A 19,237-nucleotide genomic window follows, 5' to 3' on the forward strand; every position below is an offset into this window, starting at 1 on the left:
TGGACACAGGAAACCACACACAAAAGACTGCAGGCTACAGGATTCCTCATATATGAAGTTAAAGCACAGGCAAAATGCGTCTGTGCTGGCAGAAGTCAGATAAGGAGGTCCTGGAAGCTTGAGGGGACACTTAGAGAGGGACACCAGGGAGCTATCCGATATGATCTGGGCGTGGTTACTCAGCTATGTGCATACGAAAAAATTCATCACACTGCACACTGGACATCAGTGGCCTTTATTCCATTTGTGTATTATCTTTTGCTCCCCTGTGTCTCCTTCTTTCTGCCTCTCAACTAAAACAAAAACAGAAACTTCTGGGGAGGAGGTATGTGACATTTGGAAAGAGAGAGATGACAGAGATGACACTCAAAGTGATAATTAAGAGGAAGCATGAGGAAGAGTCTCAGATTTCTATCTTGGGCACATTCATCGAGAGAATTCAGAGAGGAAAACAACCTTCTGCAAACAAAAATGAGAGGAATCTGTGACATTTTCAACAACTTTGCATTGAATTGCATTGTTATACAAAGAGGTGATTCTCAAATCTACACAAAATCTGGAAATGTTTACTAATTAAATGGCTTAGCTTATCCTCTCCTCTTAATAAAAAACAAAAACCATCTCTTGAGTCACATGGTAGAAGGTAGAGGAAAATGCAGTTCTGTGTCTCAAGAAAGGGACTGAGCAGGAGATGCAGATGAGGAAGTCGTGAGCAGGTGAGGAAGGGCCAACTTCAGGGGTGTGAACAGGACCTCCCAGATAGAGCATCAAGAGGGAGATGAGGAGAGAATCCTGGGAAACTGGAACGGTGTTAACGCTGGTACAAAGAGACCCTCCAGGGCCAAGAAGAGACACTGGGACAGATGAGTGGAAGGGCTTGCATTGCAGGAGCCAAAAAGGAGAAAGTGACACGGAGGAAGTAGTGATCAGGGAAGTCCAATGACTCAGTTAAATATTTCACTCAAGTGTAGTTGTTATGTATTTATTTATAAACTGCCTTATTCTAAGTAAAGATTTAGAGCAACTCATACAAATGATTTCAGAACAATGATACAAACTCAAATAAGTAGAAGGAGTCGATTAAAAAAAACAAGGATGGAAATGTAAGATAAAGTCCTGTGAGAGTATATTATAATTACACTTCTTAGAAATGGGCCACAGATTTAACCTGAACTCAGCATCAATACAAAAAAGAAAACATATACATTCAATATACAAACAAATTCTTTATTTTTTAAAGTTCAGTATTTTAGCTCAAATCTTTGTTGCCTTGATTTTTATGGGGTTAGTTATATTCACTTGTCATTTTACTACAATTTGAGAACATTGCATTTGTTCTGTTTGTTCATTGTTTCAACACTTTTTAAATTTTTTTAATAATTCATGTTTTAATTTTTATTGGAGTAAGGTTGATTTACAATGTTGCATTAGTTTCCACAGTGCAACAAAGAGTACCTATTTTTTTTTTAACTTTACAATATTGTATTGGTTTTGCCATATATCAAAATGAATCCACCACAGTTATACACATGTTCTCCATCCTGAGCCCTCCTCCCTCCTCCCTCCCTCTGGGTACCATCCCTCTGAGTCATCCCATTGCACGAGCCCCAAGCATCCAGTATCGTGCATCGAACCTGGACTGGTGACTCGTTTCATATATGATATTATACATGTTTCAATGCCATTCTCCCAAATCATCCCACCCTCTCCCTCTCCCACGAGTCCAAAAGACTGTTCTATACATTAGTGTCTCTTTTGGTGTCTCATATACAGGGTTATTGTTACCATCTTTCTAAATTCCATATATATGCATTAGTATACTGTATTGGTGTTTTTCTTTCTGCCTTACTTCACTCTGTATAATAGGCTCCAGTTTCATCCACCTCATTAGAACTGATTCAAATGTATTCTTTTTAACGGCTGAGTAATACTCCATTGTGTATATGTACCACAGCTTTCTTATCCATTCATCTGCTGATGGACATCTAGGTTGCTTCCATGTCCTGGCTATTATAAACAGTGCTGCGATGAACGTTGGAGTACACGTGTCTCTTTCCCTTCTGGTTTCCTCAGTGTATATGCCCAGCAGTGGGATTGCTGGATCATAAGGCAGTTCTATTTCCAGTTTTTTCAGGAATCTCCACACTGTTCTCCATAGTGGCTAGAGTACCTGTTTATACGTATACATATATCCTCTCTTTGTTAGATTTTTTTCACATATAGGTCATTACAGAATACTGAGTAGATTTCTCTATGCTACACAGTAGGTCCTTATTAGTTATCTATTTTATACATAAGTGTGTGTACATATGTCAATCTCAATTTCCCAATTTATCCCTCCCCCATCACTTTCTCCACAGGTAATCATAAGTTTGTTTTCTACGTCTGTCACTGTATTTCTCCTTTGTAAATCAGTTCATTTCTACCATTTTTTCACATTCCATATATAAGCAATGCCATATGATGTTTGTCTTTGTATGACAAATATATTCATTTAATAAACATTTATTTTGAGCCTCTGTATGACAGCAGAAGGAGGAGAGTGAAAGAGCTAGCTTTAAACAGTATTTTTAAAAACTAAGATCTGGTCCCATTACTTCATGGCAAACAGAAGAAGATAAGGTGGAAGTAGTGATACATTTCCTCTTCTTGGGCTCTAAAATCATTGCAAATGGTGACTGCAGCCATGAAACTGGAAGACGATTGCTTCTCAGCAGGAAAGCAATGACAAACCTAGACGGTGTGTTGAAAACCAGAGATACTACTCTGCCGGCAAAGGTCCATATAGTCAAGGCTATGGTCTTCTCAGTGGTCACATACGACTATGAGAGCTGGACCATAAAGAAGGCAGAGTGCCAAAGAACTGATGCCTTCAAACTGTGCTGCTGGAGAAGACTCCTGAGAGTCCTTTGGACAGCAAGGAGATCAAACCACTCAATCTTAAAGGAAATCAACCCTGAATACTCACTGGAAGGACTAATGCTGAAGCCAAAGCTCCAGTATTTTGGTTATCTGATGTAAACAGCGGACTCATTGGGAAAGTTCCTGATGCTAGGAAAGATTGAGGTCAGAAGGAGAAGAGGGTGTCAGAGGATGAGAAGGCTAGATGGCATCACCGATGCAATGGACATGAACTTGAGCAAACTTCAGGAGCTGGTGAGGGACAGGAAGGCCTGGCGTGCTGCCGTCCATGGGATCGCAAAGAGTCGGACACAACTGGATGACTGAACAACAACGTGACATCAGAGAATCCCCAGTCTTTGGGAGAACCTGCCCTCCTCCATGAAACTTACATTCTGGAAATGAACATCACTCAAAATTATCAGGACCGACTGCAAATTGGTATAACTGTGTCAAAGGTAAGGAACAGGATTCTATGGAGCCAAACAGTGAAGATACTCCATTGAGACTGCAGAGAGAGCCTGAGTTTCAACTGGATATGTAGCAGTGAAGCAGAAATAGAGTTCAGGGAAGATAAACCAGAAAAATAAATCTGTTTCTCCATGGAATTGTCAAGGGAGTGGAGTCCCATCTTACACAAGAAAGTTGATTCTTGGGCAGGCAAGTCTTGCATATGGAAAAAATAACCCTTGAAAGTTGGTTACGTTGCTCATAAAGTACTGCCCCATACTTGTGCATAAGGTAAACTTAAACATGTAAAATGTACAGTAAAACATATACTATTATACACAGATGTATGATAAACCAAAAAACGCATCTTTAAACTTTAAAAATCACCTCAGCACTTGAAAAGAATCAAGGGCTTCCCTGGTGGTTCAGTGGTAAAGAATCCACCTTCCTACCAAGGCTACAAAGGTGAAAGGAGATCCAACCAGTCCATCCTAAGGAAATCAGTCCTGAATATTCATTGGAAGGACTGAAGCTAAAGCTGAAACTCCAATACTTTGGCCACTTGATGCGAAGAACTGACTCGTTGGAAAAGACCCTGATGCTGGGAAAGACTGAAGGTGGGAGGAGAAGGGGACGACAGAGGATGAGCTGGCATCACCAACTCAGTGGACATGAGTTTGAGTAAACTCTGGGAGTTGGTGATGGACAGGAAAGCCTGGCGTGTTGCAGTCCATGAGGTCGCAAAGAGTCAGACACGACTGAGTGACTGAACTGAACTGAATTGACAAAGGCGACATGGCTTTGATCCCTGATCCAGGAAGATCCCACATGCCCCAGAGCAACTAAGCCCGTGCTCTACAACTACTGAGCCTGCGCTCTAGAGCCCGGGAGCCGCAGCTACTGAGACCACATGCTGCCCCTTCTAAAGCCCGTGCTCCCCAGAGGCCGTGCTCCACAATAAGAGACGCCACCACAGTGAGAAGCCCGGGCACCGCAACTAAAGAGTAGCCCCTACTTGTTGCAACTAGAGAAAGCCCTCACACAAAAAGGAAGTCCCAGCACAGCCAGTAAATAAATAATGAGAAAGGGATCCATGAATACAAGAAGCTTTCAACTTAGAATAAAGATCCAAACCCCAGCCTTCTCTGGGGCATCTAGAAAAGTCTGTGTGTCTTTTCAGGCTTCTCTTCCAATCTGTGGGGGAAGAATATTTAGGTATATTATACCTGTTATTTCAGTTTCCTATTTTTATTCACTAACATTGGATTTTTGCAATGTACTTAGCCTTAAGATTATCTGTATTAAAAGGGTTTTGCTTATATTTAACATAAAATTGTTCATTAATTTTTAAATTATAAAAATACATAATTTTCATAAAGTCATATACATGCCTCTCAGACAAGTAGAGAAGTCAAAGAATTTATTCAGAAAATTAATCCGTTACAGAACTGCTACAATTATAAAGCTGGTTCAAAGAGCATTTTGAAGGATAGCTTAATTATTGTCTCACCAGAAAAGGCAGTGAAAAATAAATATGCTGAGTTGGGGGGGAAAGTGGTTCATGTCCTATACCGTGCTGTGCTGTGCTCAGCCACTCAGTCGTGTCTGATCTCTGAGACCCTGTGGACTGTAGCCCTCCAGGCTTCTCTGACCAAGGGATTTCCCAGGCAAGAATACTGGAGTGGGTTGCAATTTCCTACTCCAACATGACACCTTACATTTGTCTAATTATAGGATTTTTTTAATAATATTTTAAAGAATAGTTTCCAGATTTTAAATAATTACATATTTTTTGCAATACAAGGAAAAGATTTCAAGAATGATAGAGGAGTGGGTAATAAAAGATGGTTTCTTTAAAAATAAGCATTTTAGAAACTATCAGAACAATTCCATAGAATTCCAAATTGCATTCAATGGAGTCCAGTTATACCTTCTTAAATATTGACCAGTTTTGCATCTATTTGTAAATAAATTTAAGCATGCTTTAATCTATCAATATGTAGTACTTTGAATTCTTCTGTGAACAGGTTGTAACAGCTACTGTTTCCCCTTTAAATGAGTTGAATAAAGTAGTTTGTGCACACACACACAAACACACACAAACAATCAGAAATTGCGTAGTGCCTATCCAACTAGGACCTACAGCAGCCATTCTACATCTTCAGTGAAGCAGAACCACAGCCCTCGGGCTTACTCCCCAAGCACCTGTGAAATTTAAGGAGCTTGAGCAAATCTCCAAAGGTCTGGGTCCCTCAGAGTCCTGCTTCCTTTTCTGCTCTTTACCATAGGACTTGGAGGTACTAAGAGGCAATACACTGATTACTAGAATCGAGCTCACGGTCAGAGCTCTCTGCAATGCACCTACCTCTGAAAACTCTTGTCTTCACTCACACCTTAATCCTGGTAGCAGTTCTTTTCTTTCCTCCTGATGTAGACACTACAGCAAAACCCAGATCCTTCTCCTTCTTTCACAGAAATCTACTGAGGTTGATAAAAATAGGTGAGTTGCATCCACTCCAGAATAGGAAGTATATAAAGTAGAATGCTAACTCCTCTAAAATTCATCAGCCATCCATTTCCCTGCAAGATTCTGGATAGCCAATGCTTCTGGTCAGACTCTGGATCCTCATAAATACAACTGGAGACCCACCTTCGGTTCTGGGTTCCTCTGCACTGATTCAATAAAATAACCCCCTTTTATTCTGCAGAGTGATTCAGCTCTTGTGCCCTTTAATAACCAAATGGTGTATAAACACCATAAAAGGGACTTCCCTGGTGGTCCAGTAGCTAAGACTCTGTGTTCCCCATGCAAGGGGTCTGGGTTCCATCCTTGGTCAGGGACTAGATCCTACATGCCGCAACTAAGAGGTCACATGCCACAACCAAGACCTGGTGCAGCCAAATAAATAAATAAAAATACTTTTCTTCTAAAAAGCATTAAAAAAAAATTTATTACCAGCAGAAAATTGACTTCCCATGGCAAACCACAGCCTAATCAAAACTAATTCAGAAACAGTCCACGTCTAGCTTCCCAAACCTGAGTCCATGGCATGAACTGACATTTGTTATAACCACAGGCCCAGGAGTCTGTCTCCAGAGCAGGGGGACGAGACCCCCCAGCCATCCAGGCTGCACCTCAGAGGCCTCTGTCGCAAGGGGAAGAGCCACAGCGAGGGTCCAGGACAGTGACAGGTCCTAAGGGGACACAGGCTCTGGCTTTCAGGGGAGCAATGGAGACTCGGCCCCGGGGAGACCATCAGCACCAGAGCCTGAGCTGAACCCCGCCCCTGGGAGGCTCACAGGCTCCTCCAGAGAAGGATTGCTAAGGGCAACAGGGAGCCCCTCAGACCCTCCCACCTTGGAGCAGATGGTCATGGACACGTCTCCATACCTAATCATGAAGTATGGAAAGAGAGTCCCAGAGAAGGAAGCCTGAGGGAAGGAGAAAATGTGGGAGCCATCAGTCATGTTGTAGAAGGAGATGTCCCCCTCCTGGTGGTCCAGGAACACCCCTACCCTAAGCCTGGGGTGGGGAGCCTGCATGAGGGATAGCAGAGTCTGAGGTACAGTACAGGCACAATATCCTCTTTCAAATCTCCCCACAGTCCAGAACCCCTTATGTGGGGACTCTATGTACAAGCCTTTCCTGTTTACACCTTCCCCACAGACCCCCAGGGCCCACTCGCTTTGGTCTCCATCCCTGATCTCCACCTCCCAGTAACAGCGCCCTGAGGTGATGCCCTCAAAGCCCAGTACACTGCATGTATCTGCAGTGTTCACACAGGAGGCCTTCAAGGTCACACTTGTCTTTTCATGAGAGACGACAAGGTCTGAATGGGCAGATCCTGGATCCAGAGTGACAGGCCCTGCAGAGAAAGTTGTCTATCGTTCAAGGTCCTCCCCTCCCCAAGAACACACAACCACCCCTCAACCCGGAATCCCAGCTCCATGGGAGGAAGGCTAAGCACCCTGACAATAGGAACTTGTGATTCAAGTCGATGGGTCTTCAAGCAGGAAATGGACCCACAAGACTGATTTCAGGGTGAGATACGTCACAGAGCCCTTGAGGACCAGCCTGCTCTTCAAGGGCTGAAGGATGTCTATTTAGCATTCAATATCAGCCAAAGTCATCAGCCCCACCTGTGTGTGACTGTCACCACCACATCCCACCCCACGCTATTGATGGTGCCAGCATCTATATCACCACTGAGAACTGAAGGAGAGGCCATGGGGACAGCAGTAGGAAAATCCAGAAAAAACACAAAGTCACTCACATTCCTGGAACTCCTCCTTCCGCCAATCTACAAGGAAAACACACATTTCGTATCAGGGTTTCACGAAGACTATAAAACACATATTAGGGTGGGTACCTAGGGTGGGTACTGAAGCTGCTAATGAAGAATTTGTTGGGAAACAGTTTGGAAATATTCGCTTCATACATTTATTGCTCTTTTATACACACACACTCACACACACACAGAATGATCATTTTGCAACCTTTTGTTGAAGACCTAGCCATAAACCTTAATACTCAGGGATTGAGAAGCTGGAGACTGACCTGAACAGAAAGATCTTTGCCATATTTGCCTACCAAATTATTCTTTCTCAAGGCCCTAGCCACATATCTATAATGAAAGATAGGCTTTCTAGAGAAAGAATTGGGGAGATAAAAGCTTTCGATCACAAGTGAAGAACTCATCGGGCTGAGCTTGCAGGTTGTCCCTGAGCCATGGGTAGAGAGAATACAACTGGCTAAGCTGAACTTGGAACATGACTATGTGCCAGGAGAGAAGAGAGCTCAGCGCACAGCACTGGAGAAATCTGACCCAGGTAGAAGACCATGCAGAGGTTTCCAGAGAGGGAGAGAGACGTTCAAATAAGGAAGCATGACAAGCGCTGAAAAGATGAAACACGAATAACTTCTCCTTCCATTTTTGTAGGAACAAAACCATCCCTATAGACATGGCATATAGTGAAAATATTTAAAAATGCTGATTCTAGTATCATGGTACAGTTTCTTTTCTTTTAATGAAAGGTATAGAATAGAAGGTATACATTAAAATACACACGACTTAAATTTGGCAGAGAAGGTGAGGATGGTAAAAGAAGACTACACGATCATCACTGTGTAGAAACAAATCCCTGCAAGAATCAGTAAGACGTCTGAGGTGGCTTCTCACCCATCTGGTGCCCAGGCCTCCGTCACCCTCTGGGTTCCCCAGTTTCTCTCACAGTTCTGTATTCCTGACCCTAAACAGGAGCATTCCAAGCAGGAACAGGGCCTATGACAGGGGCTCAGAGGGTGCAGAGCCTTCACTCACCCCACTGCTAAGGGTCCTCGAGACCACCCTCACCGCACGAGCATCCCTGCAACCACACACCTGCCCCAGCTCCTCTGGGAGGTGCAGATGGTCTCATTATCAGAGGCAAACTCATTATATGGTTACCTAAAAAGGGCTTAGGAATGTAAGTTTCTCTTAAATATTTTAAAGAAGACTCAAGGAGTCCATTACATTTCATGTCATGAAGCTTGCAAACTCTCAGGGCACGTCTCAGATTCACACCATGTGGCTGTGACTTTTGACCTTCTGACCTTTGGCCTCTCTTCAGTCACTCTGTCCACTCAAAACCTCTACAGGGCATTTCCCCCCACACATTCCTATATTTCCTTCATATCTCCTCCTCTCTTCCTCCTGACCTTTTCTTCCGTGATTTGTTCCCCTACCCCTTCTCCAAGAAGAAATTTAACCTCTCTCACTGTCTCCTTTTCCAATCTTCTATATTAACCCTGAAAAGGGGAGGAGGAACCTGAGCCCTGCAGACAAATATTCTTCTAAAATGGAAGCTGATGGTCGTGAATAATCCATCATATGTTACATTTTTGGTTTTATGGCAAAAAAACACACTTGGGATTTTCCATATAATTTCAAATATTTCACACCCTCATTCAAGGAGTCCATACATATCCCAGAGGTGGTGGACCCCGGAGTCAGAACACCTGCTCCTCATCAACCAAGGAGGCGTGGAGGATGAAAGCCAGCCTGGACATGGGGTCAGAGCATGAGGAAGCAGAGAGAAGACCAATATCAGAGAGGCCCAGGGAGAAACAGGGAAACCAAAACTAGAGCCAATGAGACTAGGATTTGTCGAGCAAGAAGGATTCAAACCAAGGCTCCCATAAGCAGGCGAGCATGACTTCTGACATCTTCCAGAGATGACCGACCCCTGATCCACACGGTCGTTCCCTGCTGCCGTCCCTCCTCGCCACTGACCCCTCCGCTGTCACTGTCACAAGAAGTCCCCATTGCACCGGGTGTTTGGGGAGGGTGCTGCTAACCCTGACCATGCCCTGCAGTAGAGCACAGGCAGGATGGAGGCAATCTGTGTTCCGAGGAGTCCCTGCAGTCTCTTTGTAGCCTTTTGAGGCTACAAAGGTGCCAAGAAGACCAAGGACACTACCCCACCCTGCTGTGGGGTCCCCTCAGGGAGAAGGGGGCAGAGTCTAGGTTGGGAGGGGAGGCCACAGGAACTCAGAGCCACTTACCTGCATACAGCTGCGCCTTCCTCCAGGCTGAAAGGGAACACACTCTGGTGAGACCTCAGCCAGAAGAAACCTGCTCGGTGTGAATCCACTGGCCGTTGCCTCCCCTCTGCTCTGCAGGTGAGACTAACTACAGTGGGGAGAGGCTGGAGAATAGGTGACCTCCAGCCACGTGCAGACAGCAGGTGTGGTGGGGAATCCCCTGGAGCACAGGTCAGAAGCCTGCGGCACTCTGGAATGACTTCCACCGCTGTCCCCTGCTGCGTGACGTTTGGCTAGTTCACCTAGTTGCTCCTCCTTCAAAATCCTTCAAAACTCCTGTTTCACCTGTTACTCCATGTTGCTACTCAGGCTCAGAAGCTATTTGTTTGAATAGATTTTAGGGGAAAAAGTATAAATTACTCCACAATTCTAACAATTGATTATTGCATCAGTATTTTCTGGAAAAAATATATATGAAAAATTGACATGAAGCAGGAATTTTAAAAGAACATAGATACAAGGTCAACTCCAATGGCCAAGCATTCCCAGAGGAAATCATTCTAGAGATACATGTCACTTTTCTGGGCAGCCCATGACTTTTCCATGCATCGTCAGTCCAGGTATCAATCAGCCCTCAATCACTTTCCGATCATCATCTTGAGGAACTGGAAAGAAGAGACTCTCCCTGGATGGTGTGCTGGGATAGAGGAAGGAGGCCACACACAAAGTTAATCACCATTTGTTTGTGTAGCTCCTTCTGTGAAATCTCAGGGCATGTGGCCCTCAGGTACTGATCAAAAACCAGATGCATTCAGGCTACAAAGCTATCGGTAATTTCCAAGTTGATCAGGGTTAGAATAAGACCCAGGGTGCGTGAGAAATTCTAAGGTCACCATCAGACCCAAGCTTCCTGCCAGCCCAGGTCTGCGAGGGGCCTAGGAGCCGGGTTCTGCCTCCCCCAGCCTCCACTTGCACTCCGCAAAAGGGGGTCCACATGTCTAGACACAAACAAGGAAAGGGACACCTTGGCACAGGTAAGACAGACCCAAGGACATCTGGAGAGTCACTCACCAGCCAGGTAAGCAGATTTCCTCCTCTCTGAAAAGCAAAACACAAGAAAACAGGTGTTTTCTAAGAACCAGAAATGTCTGAACCAGTGAAACATGCTAAGAACAAGAATGCATCCTGTGGAGGGGATGCAGAGAGCTCAAGAGGAAAAGTAGAGCTTACCTAGTTCTTCCTGAAGTTTAGCTGAAAGAGAGTGAAAACAAAAAAGCATGAACTCCACTCCCTAAGAAAAAGATTCACAAATACCACCTCTCTGTGTGTAACCCCTGGTGAAGACGATACAACTGCAGACCCATTGGAGCCTCCCCAGCTCCAGCTGTCCACCCAGGTCTCCCCAGCCACCTGCTCTGGACTGGGATTTCCCCAGAGCCCTGCACTCAGGCCCTGTGGTCAGCGCATTCATCTCAGCACCAGCTGCCACATTCACCAGCCTTGACCCCTGTCCTGCCTTACCTGCGTCCTTCAGCACTTCCTCCTTTGTCTGACGGTCCTGCTCGCTAGTCTGGCACAGAGTCTCCTTTTCTCCCATCTCCTGCATCTTCATGGAATGTTCTCTCTTGGTGTAACATCCAGCCCCAAGGAGCAAGATCACCAGCACAGTCAGGCTCACCGAGAAAGCCACCTTCCAGGGAGAGGCCTGGGGGAAGAAGGGCTCTGTGGCCCAGCCAGACACCCCTTCAGGGCTCCTGCCCAGGACAGCACAGCCCGGAACACCCAGGAACACCCGGCCCCCTCCTCCAGCCCTGCTGGAAGCCGGGAGCACCTCTGACCTGGGATGAAAATGGCCATGGCCTTCTCCTGGCCCAGGACAGGGTTGAGGATGGAGCAGGTCACGTTCCCCACAGAGCTGTCTCTCACCACCAGCGCCGCCTCCACGCTGAACAGCCCTTCAGCATCCTGGGTGTGGGCCTCAGAGAACGCCAGGAACTTCTCTCCGCTGAGGTCTCTCCACTGCACCTGGGGCTTCGGGAACCACCCCGAGGCTGTGCACACCACGCGGACCCCATCTTCCTCAGGCCCTGTGATGCGCACCTGAGGGGCAGAGCCCACACCTGCAGGAGGCAAGATGTAGAGCCCAGGGACCCAGCAGTGCCTACGTGTGCACAACTCCAGGGGGGGCCCTGCACTTGGCATTCTGGGGGCTCTGGGGACAGCCTGCTCCCACAGGGACCAAGGAGGCATCATTGCTCAGGGAACAGAAGGAAGGAGCATGGGGACCCCCAGGGTTTCAGAGGGCTGGACCCTTCTCCCCAGTCGTCCAAGTGAAAGGGCTGATGCCGTGTAAACAGGGGGAGGAATGTGGTCCCAGGTCCACCCTTATCCTTGCTCTCCTCACCTCACACTCTCCCAGGGCATCTGCTTCCACACCCACTGCCTCTCTTTGTAAATCACCAGGAAAATTAGGTCAGCTGACACCCCTATGCCCTGAACTCCGCTTCCTTCTATCCTCAGGTTTACCTCCACATGGACTCCTCACATAGACTTCAAACTCATAATTCCAGAACTAATATGTGCTTTGGCCCCATCTATGATGGCTTGATTGTGAAAATATTCCCACATCTCCACTCATCTTTATATCCAGTCCCTGTCCCTGTCTGCCACACTCTTGTCCCCTCTGAACACCCTGTCCCTTCACTCACTCCCACCAGCTATGAGGACCCCAGGTGTCCCTAGAACACACCAGCCACACACTCTCCCCAGGCCATTAAGGTTGGCTGTTCCCTCCCCTTTGAACTTGCAACCCCTAGATGTCCGAGATGCTAAATCCCTCCTTCCAGTCTACGTTCAGATACACATTCTCCATCAGGACCGGCCTGCGCCACTGTGTAACACTGCAGCCTGGCCTCACTCCCAACCCTTGGTCCTCCCTCTTCTCCTGTTCCACTCGGCTTCTCATCCTCAGCACTTACCACATTCTAACATCACCTATAATCTGTTTCTTCATTGTGACTGCTTGATCATCCACTTGAGAATATACACTCATAACAACAGGGATTTTTATTACATTCTCTGATGCATCCAAGGTGCTTAGAAAGGATCAGACACGTAGTATGTGCCTGCTCAGTCCCTTCAGTCGGATCTGATTCTTTGTGACCATATGGACTGTGGCCCTCCAGGCTCCCCTGTCCATGGGATTCTCCAGGCAAGAATACTGAAGTGGGTTGCCATTTCCTCCCCCAGGGGATCTTCACAACCCAGGGATAGAATCCATGTCTCCTGCATTGCAGGTGGATTCTTTACCACTGAGCCACCTGGGAAGCCCAGACACATAGGAGGGACTCTATATGTTTGCACTGAATGAGTGAATGGATCAAAGAGCTTCCCTTCTTCCTGTGATAAATGTGGAGCTGAATTTTATCTTTCAGATCCCTCCCAGTTCCAACACCCCAAAACGCTAATCTAGTTACCCAAGTCACCAACCTGCCACCTTCAGCTCCAAACCAGCCTCTTCATAGAAGTGTCCTTTTCTGAAGAAGCAGGTGTACAGCCCATTGTCAGAAGCCTGGACCCTCTGGATGCGCACGGCAGCATATCCCTGGTTGAGGCGGTCCCCCACCAGCAAGGTCCGCCCTGCGTAAGGAGCCATCAACTCCTCCTTCTGCTCCTGTCGGTTCTGATAGGCGAACACGGCTTCCAAAGACTTGGAGCGGAACCACCTCAGCTCCATGTCCTCTGCACTCACAGCTGGAAATAGGGAGCACGGCAGCACAGCTTCTCCACCCAGCACTGCCACAATGGGTTGCAAAGGGCCAGTCACCCGAAACTTCTCTGTGAACACAGAGACGGCAGTGAGACAGCAGGAGAGATGCAGACCGAGGGCAGGGGACACACAGTATCAGGTGGGAAGGCCCCAGTCTCGGATGAGATGACCACGGAACTGATGGATTGAGCTTGATGACTCTGAATCTGAGCAACATCTCTGATCACATTTTTGTGATCCAGAAACAGTTTCAAGGAGAATCCCTCACTCTCCTGTTCTCCTGTCCCCAGGCCCTTCTGTGAAGGCCCTCAGTGTGAATATGCAACAGAATCATCATGAGATCAGGGGAATCACAACTGGCAGGACCCCCTCCACCCCCAGTACACCTTCTGATATAGTAGGTCTGGGGTGGACCCAAGGATATGCCTTTATAAACCGTCCCTCGGAGGCTGATACTGATGCTCCATGGACCACACATTGAGAACCACAGCTCTATCCTGCCCCCCACTCCTTGGGCAGGACTGAACTCTGAACAAAGAACATACCCGGGCTCTAGATCAGAAATTCTTGATCACCAGCCACACCCGGGGCTACTCTATTCCAGCCCTAACTTTATAATGTGTGTTCATGACTTTCTCTTCCGCTCAAACGTGCACTAAAACCCAGATCCGAATGCTGTTTTCGTTAAAAAGCTGCCTTTCTTCTCATCACCCACAGGAACCCATATTCACCCCACTGACATCTTCCCAGAGCCTTTGTCCTTCTGAGACCTGGTGGATGGGTCACGACATGACCCCTGTGTGAGACAGCCCTGCTAGATCTCCAAAGAAAGATTTCAGCTGCTCAGAGTTGGTCTGAGTCACCATCGTCTCTCATGTAGAGGACAATGGTACACTGAGCTCCCTGGATTTCCTCTCCCCACTCCCATGGGGTGAGGGTCCACAATCAGCCCCTCACCATGAAGGACAGGCCATTCTTAACAGCTGTACACCTTGTCCCTACTCGGCTCAAAGCCTTGCCATGGGTCCTCAGTCCCCTCAATGGACCTCAGGCCCGCTGGGGTTGACACCCAGGGCCTCCCTGACTCCTACTCCTGGTCTCTCCCTCTCACACACTCTGCTCCAGCCAAGACTTGCCTCCACAGTCCTTTGAGCATTACAGGCACACAGGCAGCTTTGCACTGGCTCTTCTCTCCTGCAGAAACCATCCTTCCACCGGAACGGTCACAGACTCACCCCCTCCTCCAGGTCTTTGTTCTCCTCTCCCTGAACATGCTGGTGCCTGCTTCCCACCTCCCCACCCCTGGCTGCCTCCCTGCAGCCTCACCACTCCACTGCCCCTCCTCTCATCTCTTACAACAAACTGTCAGTTACAGTCTTCTGTGCATTTCTTACTCACAGCCTCCTTCTACATTGTAAGCTCTATAAAGATAGGATCTGTTTTGTTCAAGTACAGCACCTAACGGACTTCCCTGGTGGCTCAGATGGTAAAGAATCCACCTGCAACGCTGAAGACCCAGGTTCAATCACTGGATTAGGAAGATCCCCTGCAGGAAAGCATGGCAACCCATTCCGGTATTCTTGCCTGGAGAATCCACATGGTCAGAGGAGCCTGGCGGCCCCCAGTCCATGGGGTCGCAAAGAGTCCGACACTACCAAGTGAGTAACACTTTCACTTTCTTACTGTCACATTTTTGTTCTTTTTATTTTATATTGGAGGATAGCTGGTGGCTCAGTCGGTAAAGAATCTGCATGCAACTCAGGAGACCTCTGTTTAATCCCTGAGTTGGGTAGATCTCCTGGAGGAGATCATGGCAACCCACTCCAGCATTCTTGCCTGGAGGATCCCCGTGGTCAGAGGAGCCTGGCTGACCCCAGTCCATGCTGTTGCAAAGAGTTGGACGTAACTGAAGCAACTTAGCACACAACACAGAGACATTTAACAATGTTGTGATAGTTTCAGGTGGACAGCACAGGGACTCAGCTATACATATATGTGTATCCATTCTCCCATGGTAACATTTTTCATAGTTGCCTTTTTTGCTGCAAGGCATGCATGACCAGGCACCCTAACCAGCTACAAACTTATGCCTCTGCAATGGAAGCATGATGTCTTAAACACTAGGCCCCCAGGCAAGTCCTGATAGTTGACTTTTGAAAACATCATAATCTCCACATTGGAAACTGTCAAGGTCCCTTATTTTATGGTTTAGAGACTCTTCTCAATTATATAATTACAGTTAGTGCCTGGGGAAGCATCATAATTATTCTAGAGAAGGGGTTCCTCAAATGCCCACCCACTGCTGGTGAAGAGAGCCAGCCTAGCTCCTAGGGACCCACACAGGAAGGGGGTGGGGACACACTCACCTGTGGACCCCCCAGTGGGCAGCGGGAGGAAGAGGAGCAGGATGGTGAGGTGGCAGAGCCCAGAGCCGCGGGAGAAGTCCTCCATCTCCTCAGAGCTGGGGAGACACAGGGCAGGAGGCAGACCCAGGGCTGGCCCAGAGCTCAGGGACCCCAGTGGGGAGGAGGGCTCAGGGCCAGAAACAGTCCTGCAGGAGCAGAGCTCCCCACTGGATCCCTGTGCTGATGAGGTGCTGGGCTCCCCACAACTCTGACACCCAGAAAGCACTGAGCCTGGGCTCCTCCCAGCCCTGTGGAAGCCTCTGTGGAGCTAAACAACCTCAAGGTTTGCTTGGGAAAATGCCCCTCTTGCCTTCCCACCCCAATGGCACCTGCAGCCCAGCCCACTCTGCCCAGAACACCAGGTGCTTCCTTTCCCAGCACCAGGGGCCCGAGCTGGGACCATCCTGCATCTCCCCATTATTCACAACCACCAGCGATGCCTGTCCACCAGTTAGGGACAGAGACCCAGGTTCAGCTCCTCACTGTGAAGTACAGGCCAGCTCCCACTTGGGGCCCCACAAACATCCTCCTCGAGGGGACTGTGGGTCCTTCAGAGGCACTGTGAGCTGCCTTTGCTGCTGGGTTAGTTCACCTGCACTTCAACCCCACCCAGTCCTTTCCTGCAGGGACCAAGGACAAGGCCCGCACCCAGGTGCCCAGTCAGTCCCCACAGACAGCTTAATCCTCATCCCCACTGAATTTAAAGAAGATTTCTGCATTGGGATTGGCGATCCCGGTGGAAACAGAGCAGCCGAAGTTAAAAAAATGAGTCCTTGTCTGAGAAAAGACCCCAAAACACTAAATGTTTGAGGTAAGGGAGGAGGTAGCTTAGGGTCCTGGGAAGGACAGATACTAAGGGCTAAACGCTGAGTCCTCCCCCCAAGACTGGGCCCCTGTCTGCCAAGTTTCTTAACCATCTTTGTGTTATTCCTCATCTGCAAAATGAGGATATTAACGGCATTTCCATCTCAAGGTTTTCATGAGAATCACATGAATTTATATTTGTAGTCACTACATGGAATTAGAAAACAGCCTATTACTAGTAAGTGCTACAGCAATAACACTGAAACAAATGAGTGAAGGTACCCCCCTCACTGTGGTGGTCCGGGGTCTCCCTAGAGCCACCCCACCATCCAGCACCACCCACCCTGCCCCCACCCCGCCACCTGCTCAGCCTCCTCCTCAACCCTGCTGCTCCCTGCTTGCTCTTCTCACCCACAAGTGTCTTCAAAGCCCACTTACCTGCTCTGAAAGGCCAGGACTTCAGGGGCGTCTCTAAACTCAGCAGCATGAGAAGGTTCAGGGACCCTGGCAGACGCCAAATCTGCCCTCAGAATTCGCACCTGAAGTTAGTCACTCAGAGCCCAATCCTGATCCAGATCCAAGTCTGAGTTCCTCATGTCTGGGGCCAGGTGGTCTCAGGAGAGTGGAGAAGCAGCAGAGCCCGGCCCAGGGGTGTCTGCAGAGACCAGACCATGGGACTCTCGGAAACGATCCCGGACAGCTCAGTCCACCCTTCTCTGGTTCCTTCACTATTGCAAAGTGAAACCTGGAAAAAGCAGTCCCGGCAGACTCTGCCCTGCCCTCTGGACAGTCACCCGGTTATCAAGAAGGAAACAGCCTGATCGGAGCAGCAACAAGAGAGTGGATTCAAGTAAAGCTGAAACCACCCTGAGGGGGACACAGACACACACTCGATGACTGTTCTCGACAAGTGCTCCACTCCAGGTTGGCAGGCTTCTAACCTTGGAAGTGGGGCCGTGGGTGGCACAGCCAAGACTAACATCTAGCCCCTGCTGGTCTGTTTGCACCAGCTGCTCACCACTGAAACGATTCCATGTCGGCTGGTAAACTGCGCAGGGAATGGCCCCCAGCCTGGCTGATTTTTCTTCCCCAACAGGTGACCCAGGAGCTCTCACAACCTGGTCCCACATGGGTTAACCTGATATCAGGAGCTTCCGGGACCAGCTCCAGGCTGAACAGACAGTGCCCTAAGGCTTGTTAAGATTGTGTGTCACCCATTGCCTGGGTACAGCCATCCAGACCCCCTCCTGGCCCGGTCCCAGTGAATACCAGGCAAGGCCTGATCCTCTGGTCTCAAAAAAACAAACGAACCCAAGGAGACTGGCTTTTCCTCTTCAGCTTATCCCATCCTGCATTTTCCTTACCTAGTAAAGGGCACCTGTGTTCACTCAGTTTTCTCTGCCAGAAACTTGAGGGGCATCTTTCACACACCACTCTCCCACCAGTGTGCTTCTAGCACATTTAAGATTTTTCACAAATTCACGTCTGTGGCCAGTACATACTTCCAGACTGCCATCAATTCTCCACAGTCTCAGAGTAGTCTCCTCGCGGGTCTCCCACCCCATCTCCAGCCCCACCCCCTCCAGTGCATTTTCCTGCCCAGGTCATGAACCTCTTATTAGTAAGTCCTGTCACTGAAGACACTTAGTCCAGACCCCTCACAGAGGAGGGAGGGGTTAGAGCTGCAGGGAGACTGCCCCTCCACGTCCTCCCCTAGCCTTCAAAGCCAGCCCACCCCACCCCCAGCTCCACACGACTCCACAGGAAGCAGGAGCAAGCAGGGACCTTGGACTCAGCAAAGTCCCAAGGTTTTCTGACCAGAAAGCTTATCTCACCAGCCCTTTGAGTCCATGTTGGGAGGGGGAATGGGTGGGAACGATAAAGTAGAGGGAATGTTTAGCACGCTGCAAGAACAGTTGAACACAGTGGCAAGATGGACAAAAACAGCCAACTTCATTGCCCACCCCACACCCCCGCTCCCGCCAAGGCATCAGGGTCCTGTGCCAGCTGCCTTAACAAGAAAGACTGCTCACTGGCCACAAATGATTTTTCTTTTTCAAATTATAAATTATCCTAATGTTAGTGGGGTTATCCTGCTGCTGCTGCTGCTGCTGCTAAGTCGCTTCAGTCGTGTCCAACTCTGTGCAACCCCATAGACGGCAGCCCACCAGGCTCCCCCATCCCTGGGATTCTCCAGGCAAGAACGCTGGAGTGGGTTGCCATTTCCTTCTCCAATTCAGGAAAGTGAAAAGTGAAAGTGAAGTCACTCAGTCGTGTCCGACCCTTAGCGACCCCATGGACTGCAGCCTACCAGGCTCCTCCGTCCATGGGATTTTCCAGGCGAGAGTACTAGAGTGGGTTGCCATTTATATTCAAATTACAAGT

The 19,237-nt window shown here is 48.2% G+C and overlaps 1 protein-coding gene across 2 annotated transcripts; it reads right to left on the reverse strand.

The window, feature by feature from the left end:
* Nucleotides 1-1,206: 1,206 nt before the first annotated feature.
* On the reverse strand, nt 1,207-18,417 carry LOC786065 (butyrophilin-like protein 1). 2 transcript variants are annotated; one of them, XR_009492560.1, is made up of 11 exons: nt 17,291-18,417; nt 16,010-16,104; nt 13,364-13,711; nt 11,713-11,994; nt 11,396-11,596; nt 11,105-11,125; nt 10,946-10,972; nt 9,896-9,922; nt 7,626-7,652; nt 5,717-7,217; nt 1,207-4,545 (listed from the first exon to the last, which is right to left on the reverse strand). XR_009492560.1 is itself a non-coding variant. In XM_002697343.7 (10 exons), the coding sequence occupies exons 2-10, from the start codon at nt 16,092-16,094 to the stop codon at nt 6,571-6,573; spliced, it is 1,665 nt and encodes a 554-aa protein (XP_002697389.4). In that variant the 5' UTR covers nt 16,095-16,104; nt 17,291-18,417; the 3' UTR covers nt 1,207-6,570. The 2 variants fall into 2 exon arrangements, 1 of the variants encoding a protein (XP_002697389.4); XM_002697343.7 differs by having other exon boundaries at nt 1,207-7,217.
* Nucleotides 18,418-19,237: the final 820 nt, after the last annotated feature.

The sequence above is a fragment of the Bos taurus genome, chromosome 23 (assembly GCF_002263795.3).
Source record: "Bos taurus isolate L1 Dominette 01449 registration number 42190680 breed Hereford chromosome 23, ARS-UCD2.0, whole genome shotgun sequence".
Lineage (NCBI taxonomy): Eukaryota > Metazoa > Chordata > Mammalia > Artiodactyla > Bovidae > Bos > Bos taurus.